Source organism: Botryllus schlosseri, chromosome 7, assembly GCF_051294905.1.
Source record: "Botryllus schlosseri isolate E-star chromosome 7, Bs_hap1, whole genome shotgun sequence".
Taxonomy (NCBI): Eukaryota; Metazoa; Chordata; class Ascidiacea; order Stolidobranchia; family Styelidae; genus Botryllus; species Botryllus schlosseri.
The window spans coordinates 16,245,505-16,266,789 of NC_137242.1; the positions used below are offsets into that span (position 1 = coordinate 16,245,505).

A 21,285-nucleotide genomic window follows, 5' to 3' on the forward strand; every position below is an offset into this window, starting at 1 on the left:
ATATAGCGGTTGTCCGGGTTATCCGATGTCTGAATTAAGCGGATTCGACCGTATTTGACAACTCGTACAAGTTCTTCGGTCGGACAAAGTGATCTAGTCGTCGAACTTAAGGATGAATCCGTGATTCGTGTATCTTATGAATGCTCATGTGCAGTAGAACAACACACTCGAGACAGAGTATCAGGTCCGACATTTTCAGATCCTGGACGGTGAACAAGTTCACACTTCAACGAAATTGATTTGAGTTTCCGTTCCGCAGATATACGGACTCGTATTTTCAATTCTGCCAGTGAAGTCCTTTCCGAGATATGGAAGATCTTTGATCTGTCAGATCTGTGATCAATTTAAATTTATTCGGTTCGAGAGATAACCCCATTTGTGAGTATTCTCGGCAATAACAAGTGTTTCCTTTTTACGTCGGGGTATTTCATATTTCGTCGTTGCTGGGCGGACACATAACTCTTAACCGGTGGAGGAGAAGTGGGGTGGTGGCGGTGGATTCAAATGCGCATACAGGTTTCTGTTTCATTGTAATAATAGTTATCAATTCAAAACACCGCAAGATAGCGATGAAATGAAAAAAGATAGGATGGTATTGTACCTATATGCGGAGTAGTCTTTCAATCAGACACCAACATTGGCCTTGAATTCTTAACCTTTTATAGCCGTAGCCCACCTTCCATTTTGAAAATATCAAAGTCCTGCTCGAAATATGGAAATAATTCTGTCTTAGTTACGAAATAAGGATAGTTGAACGACATCACTATCGCTCATGGAATATATGTCATATTGCTATATATTGTGTTGGTTGCGGGTTATTCATTATTATGAAAGCGGATTCCGAATACAATGTCGTCGGTACAAACAACACGTTTTTAACATGATCCAAATTACCGGCAACCGACCAGCTATATGCTTTCCGTGACGTTCAGTCGGTGCTCTTATAATGAGCATGGTTGAGGGTAGGGATACCTAAGTACGTGGATGATGCAACGGGTGAGAGTTTCCGTTTCGTTGTGCACCTTAACCCATCGTGTGAATATCATCATCGAGCCCAGGCAATATGTTTCTCAGGCCCACACACGACTGCCGCACCATAGGGTGTATCGTTGTACTGTACACTGTAAATCTAAAAGGTGGAGATTTCCTACATTAAAACTGGTTCACCATTTTGACCATTTCTGGTGGAATGCAACTCCACCCCCCATCATGGTGGAAATACTTTCCACCCTATATGGGGAATACCGTCCCCCCTATATGAGGATTACCTTCCACCCTATATGGAGGAATACCCTCCACCCTATATGGGGGACTACCTTCCGCCCTATATGGGGTAATACCCCCCACCCTATATGGGGGACATACCTTCCACCCCAACCTAGCTGTCAGCTGCCACACATCTTTGCTTTATGCAATACTGCAGAATACAAATCCAATTAAAAACAAACAAGTATGGCATTTCATGCATTTTATTAGGCGTATTCGAACAGTCATTACTATAGGGTTACCATATTACGGAATCGATAAAGGAGGACAATTTTACCAATGCAGGAAAGTTAGTTGATCAAGAATGACAGCAGATTTTGCTATTTTTTGCTGGAAAACTTTTGGTGTTGAATGGGAGTGATGACTCCAGAATTACCATCTTTTCACTTAAATTTAGTGGTGTTGACTAAAATTAAAAGTAGGCACTTACAATCAACTTCCGAATGACCCGCTCGAACCTCCGTATGGTAACCCTACATAACTATGATGACAGTTCCATTGTTTATGGCAACATATTGGTAGTCCTCACAACGGAATTTGTCAGCTCTACGCCAGGCAGCTTTAGCAGGTATGACGAAATGAAGGTGAGGGTGTGCTTGATAGTCTTCTGAAACTTGATGTTAAATATCCAATGAGCTGCGATCAGAAGAGCAAGTGCTTCATCAAAACTTTCAATGTTTTTTGAGAAGATGAGTCCATCCAAGTGCAGGCTCCATTGCAAATTGTAGACCATCGTTGGATATGGAGAGATAGAAACCTGAAAGATATATTACTATGAAATCTTCGGACTTCAGATCATTATGATATCGAGATAGGTTTAGTACATGGGACAATTTATATTACCAATGCACAAGTTATTAACATGACTTTGTGTCACAAAGTGTTGCTCATTTGATTTATACTTTTAAAAATAATCTTGTCAAGTCAGTCTGCTTTGGTCGCAATGAAGTATATATTTCAGTCACGATGAAGTATATATTTCAATCTCATGAGCTCCAATCCATTACTAAAGCTATGCGACGCCTGTACCAGGTCTATGAAACTATTTAATTGAGCAATTTTGACACTTTCTATTGGTAGAAGTTGTTGGGGCATATCAGAAATATGAATTGACTCGTGACTCGGTTATGAAACACTGGTCTACCACTATGGTCATTTACACCGGGCCGGAATTATTTATTTTTCATTCCGTATTTGCCGACTTGTAGCACGGGCCACTTCTAGGAATTTTGTAAGACACCGCTTACACGGATGAGATGGCGAGGTAGAAACCAGACTAGAACTACAACTACTGAATTTTCAAAATCAGCAACTACAACAGTGGTTATCAACCTTTTTGTCTTCTCGGACCCCTTTTGGACCGTTACGGACCCCACGGGAGCGTGCAAAAAATGACTTTTCTTGAAAATATTTTTATCAGTAGGCTCTTGGCAATTTAGCAATTAAAATGAGTCTCACAGCAGGATATTTCATATCAGACGGCCATTCTGTTGATGTGAGTTTGGAGTTTTTAATGAAGCGAGGCGGCCTCGTGATTTTCCTAATTAAAAAAACAAACACAAATTACGTTATCAACTATGTTATAAATTTAGAGGCTTCGCAGACCCCTGAAAATGCTTCGCGGACCCCTGGTTGAGAACCACTGAACTAGAACTACAACTACTGAATTTTCAAAATCAAATAAAAAAAACCTTAGTTAGTTTACCATCAACTAACTAACTGTTTAGTTTTAACAACGTGTATTATACATAATACATCATCTATCTACGAACAGCTTACCTCTCCAATATGAAGAAAATTGTCATATCCTTCTCCAAACATGGATGGTATACCAGCACGCCAATCCACCACTCCATCACCTACAAAGCAGACGCAGGTTATTAGAACCATCGATGATTACTTCTAGTGTTCCGATATTTATTTTGAACGCGTATAATTTTCGGAAATGAATCCAACTGTAACCGGCTGGTACGAGACAATGTTATTGTGAAAGCCACGATTATTGGTGCGGCGCAAGTCAAACAAGTTTCTACAATTGCCTCGCAACGGCAGAAGTTAGAGAGCCACTGCACTTGAATTCATTCGAAAAAAGTTGTTAGCGGAAAATTTGCAATGCCACACAATTTCATGAAATAATATTCTCACCAAGTAATCCTTGAATAGTCTCGGGAACTTTAGGCCACTTTATCTTGCCTTGAGCTATATTGTAGCGGCTCTGTGTTGTGTGCTTCAAAATATCAAACCCAATCAAGGTTTCAGCCTCTTTCAACATCTTAATATACATAAAATATGATACACCTGTAGCAATGACAATTCATACTCTAGACTACTGTACTTACCCATTGAGCATCCCATAGTGATGGATAGGTCAGGAGTATCTCCGATAACTGAGCCCCTTCTAAAATCTGATTTCTGCGGTGTTGGTGGGTCCTCTTCATTCGGTCTAGGAGCGTGACTTGGTTTGGCTCCCTCTTTTTAACTTCTTGTTGTATATCTTTTATGTGATTATCAATGCTGTGTTGATCTCCGACAAGATCCGGACAGAAATTATCCTGAAAAATTAGAATTTAACTAGCTCATCTCAAAACCAAGATAAAAATTAACTGGACTTACAACCCTGGCTCTTTTGCATCTTGAGCTGCTGGTTTCTTCTTCCTCAATAACATTCCTTCGTTTTGTACCATACTTCTGCTTCATCTGATTCACCAATTTAGCTTGTAACGGTCTTCGATATTCATTGAACTTCTGCTTTAAGGCAATATGCCACGAGCCCTGAAGAAATTGCAATTATTGTTACACTCGACTCTGTAGAGGGCACTAATACCAAAACCAAGAAAAAAAACCTAAACAGCCCGCAAAGTCTGAAAATCGGCATTGTTTCAACAGTGGCAGTGCCACGACACAATGAACATAACAATGGTCAATTTTGTTGAGCGATTGTTGGGAACAATGCCGATTTTCAGACTTTGAGGTGGTTCCATTGCATGGACTCAAGTCGCGATTTGTGGGTGACTCGACTTGACTCAATTCTTTTTAAAAAAAAATACGGTAAATGACTCGACTCGAATCAATTTTTCATTGCAACTTCGAAAAATAGTTATTTCGAGTATGAGTCCTGATACTTGGCAAAATAGGGCCAGAAACTGTTAAGACTGAGGAAAATTACTGTATTCTGGATGGGAGCCAATCACTTTAGCAGAATTGACAAAAAGTGGATTGAACTGAAAACCTAACATTGAACGTAACGACTTGGACTTGGCTTAACTTGTAGTTATTCTGGAATTGTGATTATCGCCTTCAGAAATACATTGAGGCAGCGTACAGTGTACAGGTATAGTCATGACAAAAGAGACCATAGGCGCTGACTTACGAGGTTACGAGGTGGCGCAGGTTCGGACATTTTGATGCGAAAACTGTCGCCGAGGCTGCGTAATACCAGCGCGTATTTAATTGTTCACCAGACATCAGTGACTCGCTAATTGACAGCGCTTCCGGACTCTTTGGCAAGCTTATCATACGCCAAAAATCGTCAACAAGAATAGATTATATCAGGCATGGGCAATGTGCGGAAATTTGTTTGGGCGTCAACACGTAATTCAATTAGTATGTGTTGGCGGCCGTCGATATTGGTGCGTATAATACGCTGATATGAAAACATACATTAGTCCGGAATTCACCTGTAATGGGCAAGGACAGTTTACTATGGATATTTGCCCAGGACTACAGGTACATGCAGCTGACTTACATAGCTGGAATTTTCTTCGTTATTGTCTTTCAAAACTGGATAGTTTCTTATTAATGCCGAGCATACTTCTTGATACTGACGCGCAGTGGGGTACCTGTTAGATAGATCGGCATATAGTTACCTGATATCTATCCAAACTAATGAAATGCATGCACGAGCTTCAAAACAAAATACGATGGATGAATTGAATAGAATGATACTTACAAAGTATATTGTAAAAGATCTTGAAAGAGAATTGTCCTGATCTCTTTTCTCAGTCTTGATGGAATTACAATATTGCCAGCGCTACCAGGTACTAGGTGTTTGATGCGTTGCACCAGGTATTGAGGAAAAGTGGGGATGTTGTAGACCACAGGCCATCGTCGGTATGAACGTGAAAGTGATGATTCAACTGGATCATTCGTCACAATAGATTCAGATGAATCCAGTAATGATTCAACTGAATCATCCATCACATCACGTTCAGATGAATCCACAGTTAGGGAGTCGTTAGTGATGCTGCTGTCGCAAACGCTTTGTACTTTTTCTTGGAAAATTGGGTATAGAGGTGAAAAAATTGATAATTGAAGTCAAGCCTAAACTCACCCGTAACAAGGACTCTAATCCGATCATTGTCTTTTACATCAGCATCAGACAGATCAACCCAATCAGTAAACTCCTTATCATAACACTGAATATTCAAGAGTTCCGGCGCCAAATCAAATTTCAGTGCAACAGATGATGGTATATCCTCTTTTGTGCACACATTAATGATCTTGTTGTTGGTATTGAATGTAACTAAAAGTCTCATAATTATTTAGGACTGAAATTACAAATTACAATTAGTTTTCAATTACATCTCACACCAAGTGATCTAAACGGACATGATGGTGGTCATCGACTGCGTAGGCATCTAAAGGTACAAATGATTTTTCATCGTCGGGGTAAAGCAAATATTTCACTTCAGAGTTTTCCACAATGTGACTGTGAATTTGTCTAGAAAAGAAAATTGTGACGCCAGAAAGATATCAGAAGAGTTCCTTTCATTCAAACAATGAAAATCCAAATTGTAAATATGCAGCTACTGCATGATGGTAAAACCATAGCCTTTATATAAAGGCTTATATAAAGGCTATGGTAAAACTATAAATACAGAACCAGTTTGAATACCCAATAGCTCTATACCTATGGTATGCATGAATATAAAAATGTACTCTTCCTAGATTATTTCTTGCATTATAATCACCAGTTGGCTTACTTGAATTATTTTCCCACCAAACAAGATATCAGCAGAAAAACAGTATCGGGTCATCAGATGCATCATTCTCATCTCGCAGGTACTGCTAACTGCTTATGGCAAGTTCATTGTATTCTTAGTCACGAGCGATACCGGTACTCAATACGAAATCGATTAGGCAGATGGCATAACTTATGAACTAAAATCAACAATACTCATAATTGTGATTAACTCAAAATCAATGAATATAAATATCTTTTTCTGTCGACTGACTGACTGACTGACGGCGGAGAGCGCGCATCGCGTACATTCGAAATTGCCAGAGTCCCGGATGCTGAATTAGCGCCGGTCACGGTTCATTGGTGAGAATGTTGGCAATAATAATATACGTTAAAGGTTTTGGATATGCTACAGTCGTGAAGGATATTGAAATAATTATCACAATCCATTATTAATATTCAGATATTTTCAAATTTACTAATCCCTTTACTGGTTCAACCACTTGAACAAAAAATGTTTAAAATTTTATCAATATTCCCAAATGCACGCGACTGTGACTTTATATTGAGTGAAAAAACAACACTCGACTCGAAATTCATGTCTGATGACGTTATTAACTAGAAGCCAGTATCGACTGTCGTGTTTTAATTAGGCAATACGACAGTTTGCGAACAGTCATTTCTGATTTCCACCATGTCAATAATTGTTTTCCACCAAATAGGGTAGACTATTGATTCCTCCCTCTTTCCACCCTCTAAATTCCTCCATATGTGGTGGAGATACGGTGGATAAAAGAAGGAAAAGTATCTTACTCCATTTTCCTACCATTTTTTCCACCTTTTAGATTTACAGTGTAGCGTGTATCTTTGAAGTGATGAATTTCTAACCGTCGCTGTTAACTGTTGGTTTTTATTGGAAGTGGTAATAAGTGGCATACCGGAGTAGATCTACTTTTTTGAAATATAATTTCTCTACCTGCACTTATTCAAGTAAATCTAATTCTTCGCTAATTCTACTTCTAATACCAAGTCATATTTTGGGACTTTCCCCTATTTACAATTTGCCAAGTATCCGTACCGTAATATTCATTCCCATGAGAGAGAGGGAGAGGGGTGGGACCGGGTCGGAAAATTTAGGGACTGTTTTCGCGGAGATGGGGAGCTATATCTAGGATCTATCAAACCGAAAAGACCTTCATCGCCAAAGATGCATTCGATATATTATAATGGAGACTGAGATTAAGGAAGAATATGTTTATACGTCAGTTCCGTTTTTCAGCTATTCACAGGGATTTGAGTCAGTATACAAAAAGGCAAAATCGTTTCAACCAATAAGGCAGGTTATCGTCGATCCAGGCTTTGCCGTCTATATTAAACCAGCTGTATACCGAAGAACTTCATTTTTACCTGGCAGCGTTAATCCTGCCCGTCAATGCCCAGCAGATCCCGCAGTAAGCAGAAAGGGTGGTTCAATATATTTAGTCAAAATTACGAAGTATTCAATCAGAACGCTTATTGCTGCACACCGATGTGGCAAAATAGATCTATTTTCCTGTAATAATAAGAAGGACCGAACTACACTTTTCAGCAACTTTCTGTTTTTCAAATTATTGCTCTCTGTGACCAACTTCAAAATGCTCTTGTGGCCTATCAGTTGAAAACCAATGGTCCAGAACATGTAAATAAGAATAGCACGCAGACCAGGGCTGTGGAGTCGGAGTCGGAGTCGGTGGAGTCGGAGTCGGAGTCGGGGTAATTTTCGCTTGATGGAGTCTGAGTCGGAGTCGGAGTCGTGAAAACTATAATAGCTGGAGTCGGAGTTGGAGTCGGAGTCGGTGAGAAAATACGGACTGGAGTCGGAGTCGGAGTTTGTGAGAATGACTATGACTTCGACTCCGACTCCGACTCCAACTTCTCTATCATGAAAACATTTGCTTTCAAATAGTTTTCAATAGAATTTTTATGTACCACCAATCACTGTTATTATTAACCATACAGATCAGTCGCGGCCAGCCCGTGGCACGCAGGCCAAATTTGGCACACGAGAAGGTTAGGTGTGACCTGCGAGGTAATTCTCGAAATTAATTATGACATCAGGTACAATTGCAAGGCCAACCAAAATTTGATTAGCATGACGGCGAAATGTGATGATGACTAAAACAACAGTTCTGACGCATTAACGTATCCAGGGGTCAGCCACATTTATCCCAGATCTTCGTATATGACCATGAAGTAAAACATTTCATAGCAGATTTATTTGACTTGAAATTTTTCTCTGTACATCGCATGATTCATTGTCACTAGATTTCTTGCATTCAGTATTTGAGCCCCCTTTTGAAAATTATAAATATATATTTTTCACAGGATTGAGTCTAACTATATTCGCAATTAGGAGATACTTCTTCGCTTGTGCACTCGCAGCGAGATCGTCGACAAAACATTTGCACAAAATGATAGAGGCATGTTCACTGATACCGTCGATTTTGCTATGTCTAAACGTCGAATAATCATGTCCTTGCCAAATGAGCCCAGTGGTATACAGATACGACCTCCAATGTATGTTAGCGACATATTTATTGATATAGCTATAGCCTGATTCAGTCGTTATCTTGTTAAAAAATTTCGCGCTTCGCGCGATCAGGGCCTGATTGCGCATTGCACAGTTGCATGACATATTGTTATCAATATTAGAGCGTATTAATATAAGTCTTCTTTGCAATGTTACCTAATTCGGTTCCTTCCTATCGACGACAAAAAAAAGTTATCAACATTCCAGTTGCCCGCGCAATGGTTCGTAAATCTCAGGTGTCCCTTTCGCCATAAAAGTTGCCCACCCCTGATATAGATAAAATTAGACATTACTTGCAAATTACAACTCAGTTGCAGAGGGAAGAAAATTGCAAGATGCGTTTTCGCGATGCAGTCAAAATTGATGCAATTTTTGGAATTATACCATGATACTGTGACAGAGAAAATACATCGGCTGGTTTTGTAAAATTGTAAAAATGATGTAAATATGACCAAACGATGCTTCCCACTTGACAAAATTAAAAATATTTGTAGTGTAGCTTAGCTGTTTGGGTCGAACAAATGATTAAGAAAGACTGCAAGTCCCATTCCTTGAATACTTGTGTGTGAATACTATGTCTATATGTAGACTAGACATAGGCTATGGTCTTTGACTACTTAACTAAATTCCATTTATGACCAATGTCTATTATTAGTAGTAAAAGTGTTTGTGCTTGTAATCAGGATAGTGTGCAATGACAAAATTAGTAAGTTCAATTTCTTTATTAGTTGCTGAGTCATACGCAAGAGCTACACTTGGATTTTGTATCTACATTTTTATTATACAGGATCGGATATCTGCCATATTTGAATAATTCATACATTTCAGGATATTAGAGAGTCCATGTTATAAAAACTTGAAATAAAGATTTGCAAAATATCCTTCCTTATTCATGTTAATTGCATAGTGGATAATTCGAGCTGTGCCACAATGAAACAATTTTGCATGCCACAGTTAATCATATGATTGCATATGTTTAATGGTTGTATGATAGTCATTCAACCGACAATGTGGCATATAATTTTCGAAGTAAATTGGTAATAATGCTGGAGTCGGAGTCGGGAGTCGGAGTCGGAGTCGGTACGTTTAAAAACCCAGGAGTCGGAGTCGGAGTCGGAGTCGGTACATTTAAAGACTCAGGAGTCGGAGTCGGAGTCGGAGTCGGTGTATTGAAAATGTGTGGAGTCAGAGTCGGAGCCGGAGTCGGTGGTAAAATTTACCGACTCCACCGCCCTGACGCAGACAACTCCAAGTCGTTTCGACACCTTCTCATCTTTTCATTATATCGCGGTGTTGTGGTGTTTTGAAATGATGATATTCTTGATAAACTCATACTCATACTCATGCTCACGGAATGGAAAGTAACAATAGATAACACAGAAGGACGCGCGATAAAAATCAAGTGTTCGATATGTCAGATCGTGATCCAATAATCTGGAGCGCTGACGAGTAGTTCCGACTTCGTCATGTTTTGAGATAGCATTACCATTTTGTGTCATACTGAGTTGAAAGACACGACCTGGAACGCCGGCAAGGAAAAAGAATGAATGGCAAGGGCAGGCATAGCATGTTCGCAGAATTATCCCAGTAGTCCGCAGTGGCTGCTAGATTGATGCACACAGAGGTGGTCCAAGTAGTCAAGAAAGCTACTAAAGTAAAAGTAGCGACGAAACAATCTGCTCAAGTACGAGTAGAAGTAATTCTTCCATAAGCCACCTAAAACTACTTGAAGTAGAAGTAGAATTGACTGACTTTAAATCTACTCAAGTAAGTAGGCTAAGTAGTTTTGAAAACAGTCTTAATTCGTTCGCATGGACTCTCAAATGCTGCAAATTGGGCTATGCGGAAGGTGCAGAGAGCTTGATTCGTATTGATGCATTTCAGGAGGTATCAATTTTCGACAGAATAAGCATTCTTTCGCATCATGGGATGCAAATTATAGTATTGATATGAAAATGCGATAAACCTTTTGTTTACTAGAAGACTCCTTTTTAGAGAACATCATGGCATGGCGCCCTATACCATATTATAAGGCCCCAAGTTTAGGCGAAGAGCAAGACGGAGAAGTTGTATCGGATACGGTTTCAACACTTTGCGCGATTAGTATACGTTAATAACAAATATTGTGGATCGTAAAGTTTATATTTAGTGTAGCTTTATTTTCGGAAAATAGAGGCATTACTACACTTGCTTTATGCTTCAACATGTATGTTCTGAAGACAAAAGAACTGTAAGTAATTAGAACTCAAAGTATGATACTCGTAATTGAAAGTGTAATACAAATACCACTTCTAAAAGCGGAAGATATATTTCATGTCTTTTGTATACATAAAGCTTCAAAGGTGATCTGCTAAAAACAGGTGTAACATTAAAAAAAGACGGATTTTCCAGATTATCAGGACACGTCATGGGCTTCTAGATTACGATATGATAGGTAATTGCTAGATTGCGAAACAGTAGTTTCAAACGTTATGGTGGGCCATATTTACTGTAATGAAATATTTGATATGGGCGACAATGCGGTGTGAGCGGAACCAAGCGATCCGGTACCTAAATTATATTCACTGATAGTTTCTCGAAAACATATTTGTCACTCTATAACTACTGTGCGCGAAGCGCAACAAAATTTCTGGGCTTTACTTGACTTTTATGAATATTAAATGTTGGTAGGCCTACTCCGTGAAAACAGCCCCGAAATTCCTCAGGCTATCTTTCGTATTGGGGGATTAAACTACTTCTACTTGACAAACTGAAAATAGCGAAAAGTAGGTAAGTAGGTCACAAAATATTACGAAGTAGAAGTAGAGAAAATCAGATCTACTTGAGTAAGTACCAGAAGTAGAGGAAAACTATTTGAGTACTTCCAAAAAGTAGAAATATTTCGTTACTGACCACCTGGATGCACATGACATTGCACATGATAATTTCCACACCCTGTTACCAGTTCCTTGCATGCCATTGTACGTGTCTTTAAGGGGGCACACCTCTTTAAAAATGATTTTTTTAGGTGTTCACGTTTGTAGTCATAAATTCGTAAAGGTAGATGCGAGCCCCATGATTCATGCATTGCTAGAAAGGGCAGGAAATTTCCTTTCCAAATATGGTCTTTATGTTGTACCAGCAGCACGTACCCCACCGGTACACTATAGATAACTAACCTACGGATAGATGGGCAACACGAGAGTCACGGTCGAGTGATGCGACAACGGCAGATTTGTTGTCGCTTCATAGCATGAAACGGGAGCGTAATTGCTAATCCCATAGATGACGACCCGAGCGCTCAAATTAAATAAAGTTGATCCTATTTGAAAGCTACAGTCGCACTGATTCTGATAATATACATTAAATTTTCATGAAGGCAATGGAACCACCCCGAAATAGCCTTCAAAATATGAAAATCGGCATTGTTCTAAACAATCGCAACCACGCACGGACCGTTGTTATGGTCATTGTGCTGCACCTTGTTGATATCTGCTGCCGTATAGTATTATTTTACAGATGCAGATATGCGATATCGACCATGGCCGCTGCACCGACAACGCCGCGGACCAATGATCGACGAGGAGATTAGAAAATCATCCGATCGTAAAACTGTCACTGACACCCAAACCCATTTGCTTGATATGAAAGGGTCGTGATGACCCGGAGATCTTTCATTTTAACCGGGTTTATACTTTGGTCTCCTCGGTGTTTTTATACACCAAGCTGCTCACTTCCAGTTGTGCCCCGGATAACAATGCATAACTGACTGACATCTAGCAAATAGCCGATAAAATGTCAATATACAATGTCGTTACCGCACATGACGGCGGAAAGTTGTTTATTTATTGAACAGATAACAAAGGAAAGCATGCAGTCAGAATTGTGCTCGCCAGATTATTATTATTCAACCGCGAATGATTGACTGTTATCCCATTCATGTTTCAGTCTAGCGTCACTCATCACATGATAGGTTTACGAAAATTAACCAGCATAAAACAGACAAAGACAATCTTATTGCACAAAGGCAGTAGATTGAATGGTATAACACCCTGCAAAATTTTATAAGTCTTAGCGTACCCTATTATTCTTTCTACGTGCACTCGCTTTGAGGACACGGCGAAATCCGATTTTCGCTCTGATGCGCCAAGCCTTGCTCGTCCTTTCAGGAAGGAAGGGGTGTTGATCGCTACGTCAAAAGGAGCAAATAGATCCTGGACTAAAAATCCCTTGTCCGCCATAATACTATCGCCTTTCTGAAATAGGGAGGATGCATTCTGCAAAAGGCTTGATTGCTCAATCATTTGCCTGTCACTCGTTGATCCACCATAGCAATCGCTTATAAATGATACTGCCCCTTTTGGCGTTATTCCAACAAGCACTTTGATCGTGTTTCGGTTTTTGTACGTCGAAAAGGTCTGTTTCTGCGCATTGATATCGGAGGGTTTTTCTATGGCAATTTCCGTAGAATCAATTATTACTCTAGTACATGGAAATTGCTTCTTGAAACTTTCAGGCATCGTATGTAAAATGGTTGATTTTGTTGGCCAAATATTCATTTTTTTCAAGGTCGAATATGAATGCTTAATCCACGAATTGAAGATTCTTGAAACCGTGGCCTCCGAAATATCAAACATGTAGGATAGTAACGGATGATCAAGGTTCAGGCGCAGTTTTATTAATACAAGGAAAAGTTGATCCATATGTGATAGCATTGAGCAAAGGTATTTGGGCTTTTCCGGGTTCTCCAAAATTATATCATAAAACAACCTCATATGCGCAAAATTCTCAAAGCCAGTAAAGTATTGTATTCCTTGTTCGTCTGATTTGAAATTAGCCACGCGAATTTGTGGACGTGCGGACAGCATACTCTCAGGGTCAGATTTCTATTATCGACGGCGTCTGTCTGTGTAGAGCAGGACTGGCCAACCTTTTTGGCTAAAGGGCCACATTTGATTGCCGAACAAACACGCGGGCCACTATCCGCGCAAAGCGCGAAAATTTTCCGAAGTTCATAGGGTCGATAATATTGTCACTTGACTATATTGCGGGCCTGCTGTATATCGCTGGACGCAGTTTGCAAGGACTGGACAATTCGGCGCTTGGACATATCGATATCGAAAGCTTCGACCAACATGCATCAATCATTTTGTGCCTATATATGTTTCATCGTCGACGGTCTTCCTGCTAGCGCAAATGCAAGGTCGTATATGTTGAACGACACTTTGTCTCGTAATCGCGAATATAATTAGACTCAATCTGATACATTAGACGTTCTTTCATTTTCACAAAGGGGTAACAATATTTAAAGCAAGAAATCGAGTGACAACATGTGGCGCGAAACGTAAAGAAAATTTTTACTTTTGATAAATATATCTCAAATTATTCTGCTTTATTGTAGTGTGTGAAGATCTACCAATGTGTGACTGGCTCATGGATCTGCCAATGCGTCGGAACTGATATTTTAGTCATCACATCTCAAGTGTTGCGGCCAGACTGATCAAATTTTTGATTGGCCTCGCAAGTTCACAATCTGTGGAATCCATTTTGTATCATATTACAAATTTCGGAAATTACCTCGCGGGCCACTCAAAACCTTCTCGCGGGCCACATGTGGCCCGCGGGCCACGGGTTGGCCGGCCCTGGTGTAGAGACAGTGGTGTGTTGGATTGGCATCAAATGTAACGATTCGCCATCAGTTTCTAAAATTTGCAGCTGCGTACTCAACGGTGGGACTGAGCGATTATACTGAGACCTTATTTTTACGGGCTTCGAAGGTCGATCAGCAAATACTGACGGTACAGCTCCGGGTTTCAAAAGCCTCCTTTTGCAATCTTGCAGGTAATCCGACTTGACGAAATGATCGTGGCAAACCACGTCGAAATCAAGGTTCGGCTCCCACAGATCTTTTGTCGCCTTATCGCTCCGTCTGATTGCAACTCGCCACTGCAATCGCAATTTCTTATCGCCGGGGAAAAGGTGTCCGCCGATCCGATTTTTACATTCCGGAACGCAACAATACTGTGGCATTATTTCACGCGCAAAGCTCGGAAATTGCTCTAATATATATGAAGGAAAATACAGGCTTTTATTATAAATACTTCTTGCTTGACAAATTTAACAGTGAGGCTTGGGAAATTGCTTTTCATGAAATATTTCTTGTCATGACTAAGGCCGTGGAACTACCCCAAATAGAGACAAATTATTTAGACTATACCGGTACTTAAAAATGGGGCGAACGGTCTGTATTGAGCCCGTTTTAGAAATACAATAGCTGTAAATCTATGAAAAAAAACGACCCAGTTTTGAACAAAATAATGGTTTGGTATTTTTTGCAAGATTGTTGCTTGATAAAACGTATTCTCCGTTGCAGGGATGCGATATCTATTATAGAAAGACCGTCCATTGATAGTTGACATTATATCAGCGTGTACTCAAAGGTGGTGTGGACACTCGGAAAATGACGTCACCTTTGAGTACACGCTGATTATATCTAAGTGACGAAAGAAGGACTGGAAGGGCGCGCCTCTAGTGGTTTGACCATGGATGTGAATGTCTCCCATTGCTTACAGCACAACTGTGTATGCGATGAAGCGTGACCAGGAACACGCTGAAACCATAGTGTCCTATATGGTGTCGACACAAGCAAATCGCACGGTTCAATGAAATTGTATCACGTCACAGTTTCCATTTGGCTACAGGCAATTTGACGGTGATTTTTGACCGGCTTGCCGAGCATTAAATTTGATGAATCGGGTATCAATCGAAAGCTGACTCTGCATTGATTACGAAAATATAAATTTCATTCCGCTCGCGGCCCTGGAACCCCCACAATCAGCCCCCAATTATTCATTATCGAGTAGATTGGCAGTGTGACGCAACAAAGCTGTCTGGCGAAACGTGAGACTAGCTCAAGAGCAAGGATGCGGCCGAGCGGCGAGAGTGGGATCAGCTGACGTCACGGCAATAGCGATGTGCAAACGCGCCACAGAGAAACGCTGCGCTGTTGATACTTTTTCTATGCGTTTCGGTACAACCGAGCACACACCAGCCTTTCCTTGACTTGTAAGGGTAGAACTGGGTCCACAGAATGTATTAGGGCCCTACCAATTTCGCGCAATATCCTTCAGCTGATAAAGATATGTAGGCTACGTCTAAGTAGTCTACATTGAATATGTCGGATTATTATGATATCGATTGCCTTAGCCCGCTTGTTGCGTAGGGCTCCAGAGACGCGTCGCGCTGTTGATGGCGGGTGTCGATACTTTCTATAGTCGCTTTTATGGTTAAGTGTGAGCAAGGATCATTGACCATGAGCATACATTACAAGCTTTTATTTGATCCGTATGGGTAGGACTTGGTCCGCGAATGCAGCAGGTAAAATGTTGATTGTTGAATAAAGTTTAACAGCAGGAGTGTCGAATTAAACTGGTATCGCTGTCGCGATTCAATCCGTTACTAGAAAGCTTGCGGGCCATACCTGCCAAATGATTCCAAAATGTTACCACCAAATTCATATCTTTGTTTTTCACTGGAATATATCTGATATCACTATAAACGTTGACGTTGGAATTTGGTTTAGCATTTTTCAATCACCAAATAGCGTTTTTGAATGCCGGGGACCTTTTGCGTCAAAAGTAATACAGTGGTATCGCAGATATTTGAATTATATTCATCCTGTAGCCTGTATATATATTCCTAATGTAACTTACGTAAAACGGATTTGCAGTACTTTTTTCGCATCTGTGAATAACTGAATTTCCATTGTCCATTCGGCCCAACAGAGTTTGCACTTTTTCGCCTTCTCGGAATTTGGCAAGGCACCGACGTGGTGCTTATGGGGACTAGAGTGAAAACTCAACCCTGTAGTTGTATTACTACAATATGACGCGAAACAATAACTTCATATTGTTAATTTATTCGCTAAGAGCTTTTCGACTAACTCTCATCAGTAGCAATAATAACTACAATATGATATATTTACATTATCTAAATTTGCTGTCTTGAGTGAATCTTATTACTTGAAAGTATATTTTTTTACTAGAAATATCTCTAACAGCTGAAGGATTGCGCGAAAATTGGTAGGGACCGCAAATACATTCTGTGGACCCAGTTCTACCATTACAAGTCAAGGAAAGGCTGGTTTGCGCTCGCTTTTAGCGAAGCGCATAGAAAAAGTATCAACAGCCCTACGCAACAAGCGGGCTAAGGCAATCGATATCATAATAATCTGACATATCCAATGTAGACTACTTAGACGTAGCCTACATATCTTTATCAGCTGAAGGATATTGCGCGAAAATTGGTAGGGCCCTAATACATTCTGTGGACCCAGTTCTACCCTTACAAGTCAAGGAAAGGCTGGTGTGTGCTCGCTTGTACCGAAACGCATAGATAAAGTATCAACAGCGCAGCGTTTCTCTGTGGCGCGTTTGCACATCGCTATTGCCGTCACGTCAGCTGATCCCACTCTCGCCGCTCGGCCGCATCCTTGCTCTTGAGCTAGTCTCACGTTTCGCCAGACAGCTTTGTTGCGTCACACTGCCAATCTACTCGACAATGAATAATTGGGGGCTGATTGTGGGGGTTCCAGGGCCGCGAGCGGAATGAAATTTATATTTTCGTAATCAGTGCAGAGTCAGCTTTCGATTGATACCCGATTAATCAAATTTAATGCTCGGCAAGCCGGTCAAAAATCACCGTCAAATTGCCTGTAGCCAAATGGAAACTGTGACGTGATACAATTTCATTGAACCGTGCGATTTGCTTGTGTCGACACCATATAGGACACTATGCTGAAACTATAGAGTATGACTGGAGTGACGACTCGATTGTTCTCCCATTGTTAGCCGGCAGAATGGTCACGGTCAGATGGATCCACCCAAAACAGGATAGCTCAGTGCTTGTTTCAATGGCGTTCAATGCGATTCGTCGTGTATTTCTTGAAGTTGCGTCGGAATTAGTTAGACAGTTCAGTAGCGGTGGCGAGTCGTTATGACTAGTGAATAATACTGTGTAGCCTATGTTACATTTCTCACGAGATTGATGTGATATTGTGGCTTTGATCCTTAGTAGAATTTGCTACGTATATGAATATAATGACATGAAGGTATAGAGTATCTGGTTCGTGTGCATTGGCTATTGTGAGATGAACTCATGGAAAGAAAGACTGAAGAATACTACAAAGTGAACAAGTGGAAAGATCTTGAACTATACCGATATGCAATTCACAATATCGTTGATTGAGAATATGTCCTATATTAACTGCAGAAACTCGAGTATGAATATAACAAATAATATTGCAACTGTCTTGTAGTCTTATATAATGCCTGTCCGATAACCGCAGAAACTTGAGTATGACTAGCAGGACCGTAACTGCCGCACCCCAAACCCCCCAATTGGGGGGGGGGGCGAGTTCGAAGGGGGCCCAAAATTATTTCGCGAATTAGCATAAATTATTGAGTGTTTTCAAAAAATTTATGCAACTTTTTCAAAAAATTTACGCGCTGCGTGTGATTTCAAGTTGCCAACTTTCTTAGTTACTTGGTAGCCTACTCTTCCCCAAGACAAAATACGCAGGATTTATCGAAATGGACATATCGGCGAGACATTTAAAGTTTTAGAACATGTAACATGCGACTCCAAGAAGTGTGCCAGAACGATCGGCAGCGAGAAAACCTGGGCCAAAAAGGACTGCCCGCTTACGCTGACCGAAAACTTCGTTATATATGCAAAATGCATATAGGTTTAATTTTCCATAGGCGCCTAAATGACTGGCGCCGAATGTTCCTGTCTTGGCAATCTGAACCTCAGAAGACAAATACCATTCCGCAGGGAAAAATTGTATGCCCGTAAAGAAATACCAATTTGAAATCGCGTGCGTCGTTAGTCTAGTACATTTGGGCGAGTCTGTATTTTTTGATATAACAGACAGGAGATCACGAAATGACATCATGAAACGAAGTCATACCAACGGGGCTGCCCGCCCGAATATGTTTAATTATTATTTACTGACCCTACAGTTTCCAAGCCACCTCATTCAGCTCTACCGGTAAATCTGACAACGTGAACAGAGAGAACAAGAAATTGATAGCAATATATTTGCAATTCCCAATATTATTGACCGATTTTATCATGAATTATCGAATCTTTTCGCGCTTTGCGCCACTGGCTCACTACACTGTGGCCCTTATTTCGTGACAAAAGCGAACAACGTGATGGGGGGGGGGGTGGGTTTATCACCCTATGGGAGCCCAAGACCCAAGTTTTATTGGGGGGGCCTGGCCAAGTGCTGTTTCGTTCCTGCACTGTAAAAAATCTGGTAGATTTACTGGGAAATCTCTGTAAATTTTACCACGAATTACCGGTCGCAGCCATTACTGTACGTAGCTTGTCATTTTACATTTTGATATGTAATATTACCTTAACATAGCTGTAAAGTAAGTTACCAGAATTTCTTCGCAAAATTACTGACAGTTACTCGTTACTGCAGTTTACCGGGCTATTGGCAAAATTGATTAGCATCAAAATCGCTGCAGCCAATGTATACGTAGAACTGAATGTTACTGATATATCATTCTAGAGGTGATTTCACCTGACTGAACCTTGTTTGCGAGACTGGGGTCTGTCATACCGAAATTGTTGGCCCTAGTATCAATTTAAGCTTAGTAGGGTACAAGAAATAACTGACAATCGTAGCTAATGTGGTATACCGTAGCCATATTATATTATAAGGCAACGGCTGTACGGCCAGTCTCGCTGGTTACATTCGTTGTCACGGATAAGGCTGATAAGTTAGAAAATTAGTTCAGGATGTATAATATTGCTCGGGGAAACTAGAAATATCAGCACCGCATGCTCACTTGCTCAGCTGACCATTTGTTAATGGCGGACAAGGCGACCAAGGCGACCAAGGTTACATAAGGTGACTGCTTTTTCTGAGATTCGTAGTAAACAACCAACGCACAACTGTGACATCACAAGCAGCGTCTGGTTAGGTAAGTACAGTAAGTAGTGAACAACACATGGAATATATATCAATTTATACGAAATTTGATGAAAAAAGGGACTATATGCAATGCTAAATGTTTGTAAGGTGACTGCTTTTTCTGAGATTCGTAGTAAACAACCAACGCACAACTGTGACATCACAAGCAGCGTCTGGTTAGGTAAGTACAGTAAGTAGTGAACAACACATGGAATATATATCAATTTATACGAAATTTGATGAAAAAAGGGACTATATGCAATGCTAAATGTTTCTGTATGGAAAAAACGACCCAGATCAAACATTATAACGTGGCCAGTAAATATTATGGTGTCATGTGTCAGCGGATGAATACCATTTATTTCGAAATCGCGTTCGAGTGTCGTCTGGCCAGTGGCCATTAGCGAGATTTGAGCAAAGGGTGGAGCGAAGCTTGTTGTGCTTGAAGAAAGTGGACACGGTCGTTGAAGATTCCTAGGAATGCTGAATGGAATACGCATCTTAAAAGGTAATACAGTACTACATAGTATTTGTTACCGTGAATATCTGACTCTGCACACCAGCACTCGATGACTTAGATTTCATGATTGATATATTTCATCCGCCGCATTCTCTGTTCTATTTTGGGATATTTGTCGACTTATATAGTGACCACATACTCCGCTGCGGAGGAGTTGAAACTGTTGGCTTGGTAATGTCATTTTCGGGCCATAGCATAGATATGTTTTCATCCACTGCTGGATTTGTTTGCCACAAGCCACCTTAAATTGGGAACCTTTTGCTTCAATACAGAGATTAAGTCATGAATCTCTGCTATGTCATGTAAAAGGCGGAGCCGTCATCACACAATGTGCCAGTACCGGTACTTCAAAACATGTTATATTTTTGTTAGCCCATTTGTCTTAGTCTTTATAATGTCATGTCCACTGTCCAGGTTAGGAACTTTGCTTTATATAGCGACTTACGCATGAATTCTTTTTAGTGGAACTGCAAGATACTACTTACACAGAAGGAATGAGAACGAGAAAAAGAAACAATTGGAAGTTTGGCCAGTGATGGAATTATTTCACGTTTTCTTGAGACCACCTGTGTTACTGCTCTGCATGTCTCCTAAAGAAGAATTAGACCTCCAGCAGCAATATTTTTCCATCGATAACCACTTCATCGTGATATCATGAATGAATATACAGTTTGTTCCAATGTCGTTTTGGGGATGTGAAGAAAATGTTGCGATATTTTTGCATCGGGTTGCTTTGCGATAGGTATGGATGTGCGTGAATTTACAAGCTGGCATGTAATCCTGATTTACAGAGACAGCATGTAGGTAGGTAGGCGGTAAAATGACAGTCGCGATCGCAAATGTACAGGAGAACATGTAGATTAGATATACCGGAGGTGACTGTAACATTACAGTCTGGCGTGTAAAGTGAGATTACCGGACGAGTGTAAGTTAAATTTACATTGACTAACGGTAATGTTAGATTACCACGAAATGTCTGGCTACCGTGCTTCCAAACATTTCGC

The 21,285-nt window shown here is 40.4% G+C and overlaps 1 protein-coding gene and 1 long non-coding RNA gene across 3 annotated transcripts; one reads left to right on the plus strand and one right to left on the minus strand.

Moving 5' to 3' along the window:
• Nucleotides 1-1,455: 1,455 nt before the first annotated feature.
• Nucleotides 1,456-7,020, minus strand: LOC145443128 (sterile alpha motif domain-containing protein 3-like). Of its 2 annotated transcripts, none has more exons than XM_080321123.1 (8): nt 5,597-7,020; nt 5,216-5,531; nt 5,012-5,105; nt 3,880-4,038; nt 3,606-3,818; nt 3,412-3,538; nt 3,046-3,125; nt 1,456-2,023 (listed from the first exon to the last, which is right to left on the minus strand). In XM_080321123.1, exons 1-8 carry the CDS (start codon nt 5,799-5,801, stop codon nt 1,769-1,771), a joined length of 1,449 nt encoding a protein of 482 aa, XP_080177249.1. In that variant the 5' UTR covers nt 5,802-7,020; the 3' UTR covers nt 1,456-1,768. The 2 variants fall into 2 exon arrangements, with proteins under 2 accessions (XP_080177249.1, XP_080177248.1); XM_080321122.1 differs by having other exon boundaries at nt 5,216-5,537; nt 5,597-7,019.
• Nucleotides 7,021-19,873: 12,853 nt separating this feature from the next.
• LOC145443344 (uncharacterized) lies at nt 19,874-20,996 on the plus strand. The gene is made up of 2 exons (XR_013916403.1): nt 19,874-20,269; nt 20,744-20,996. It is a non-coding gene; the product is annotated as an uncharacterized LOC145443344 (long non-coding RNA).
• Nucleotides 20,997-21,285: the final 289 nt, after the last annotated feature.

Coding starts and splice junctions, on each gene's coding strand:
- LOC145443128 (XM_080321122.1), bottom strand. CDS start 5,801: ATGAGACTTTTAGTTACATTCAATACCAACAACAAGATCATTAATGTG. Junction 5,538..5,596: donor GATTAGAGTCCTTGTTACGG/GTGAGTTTAGGC, acceptor CAATTTTCCAAG/AAAAAGTACAAAGCGTTTGC. Junction 3,126..3,411: donor GACTATTCAAGGATTACTTG/GTGAGAATATTA, acceptor TCTGCTTTGTAG/GTGATGGAGTGGTGGATTGG.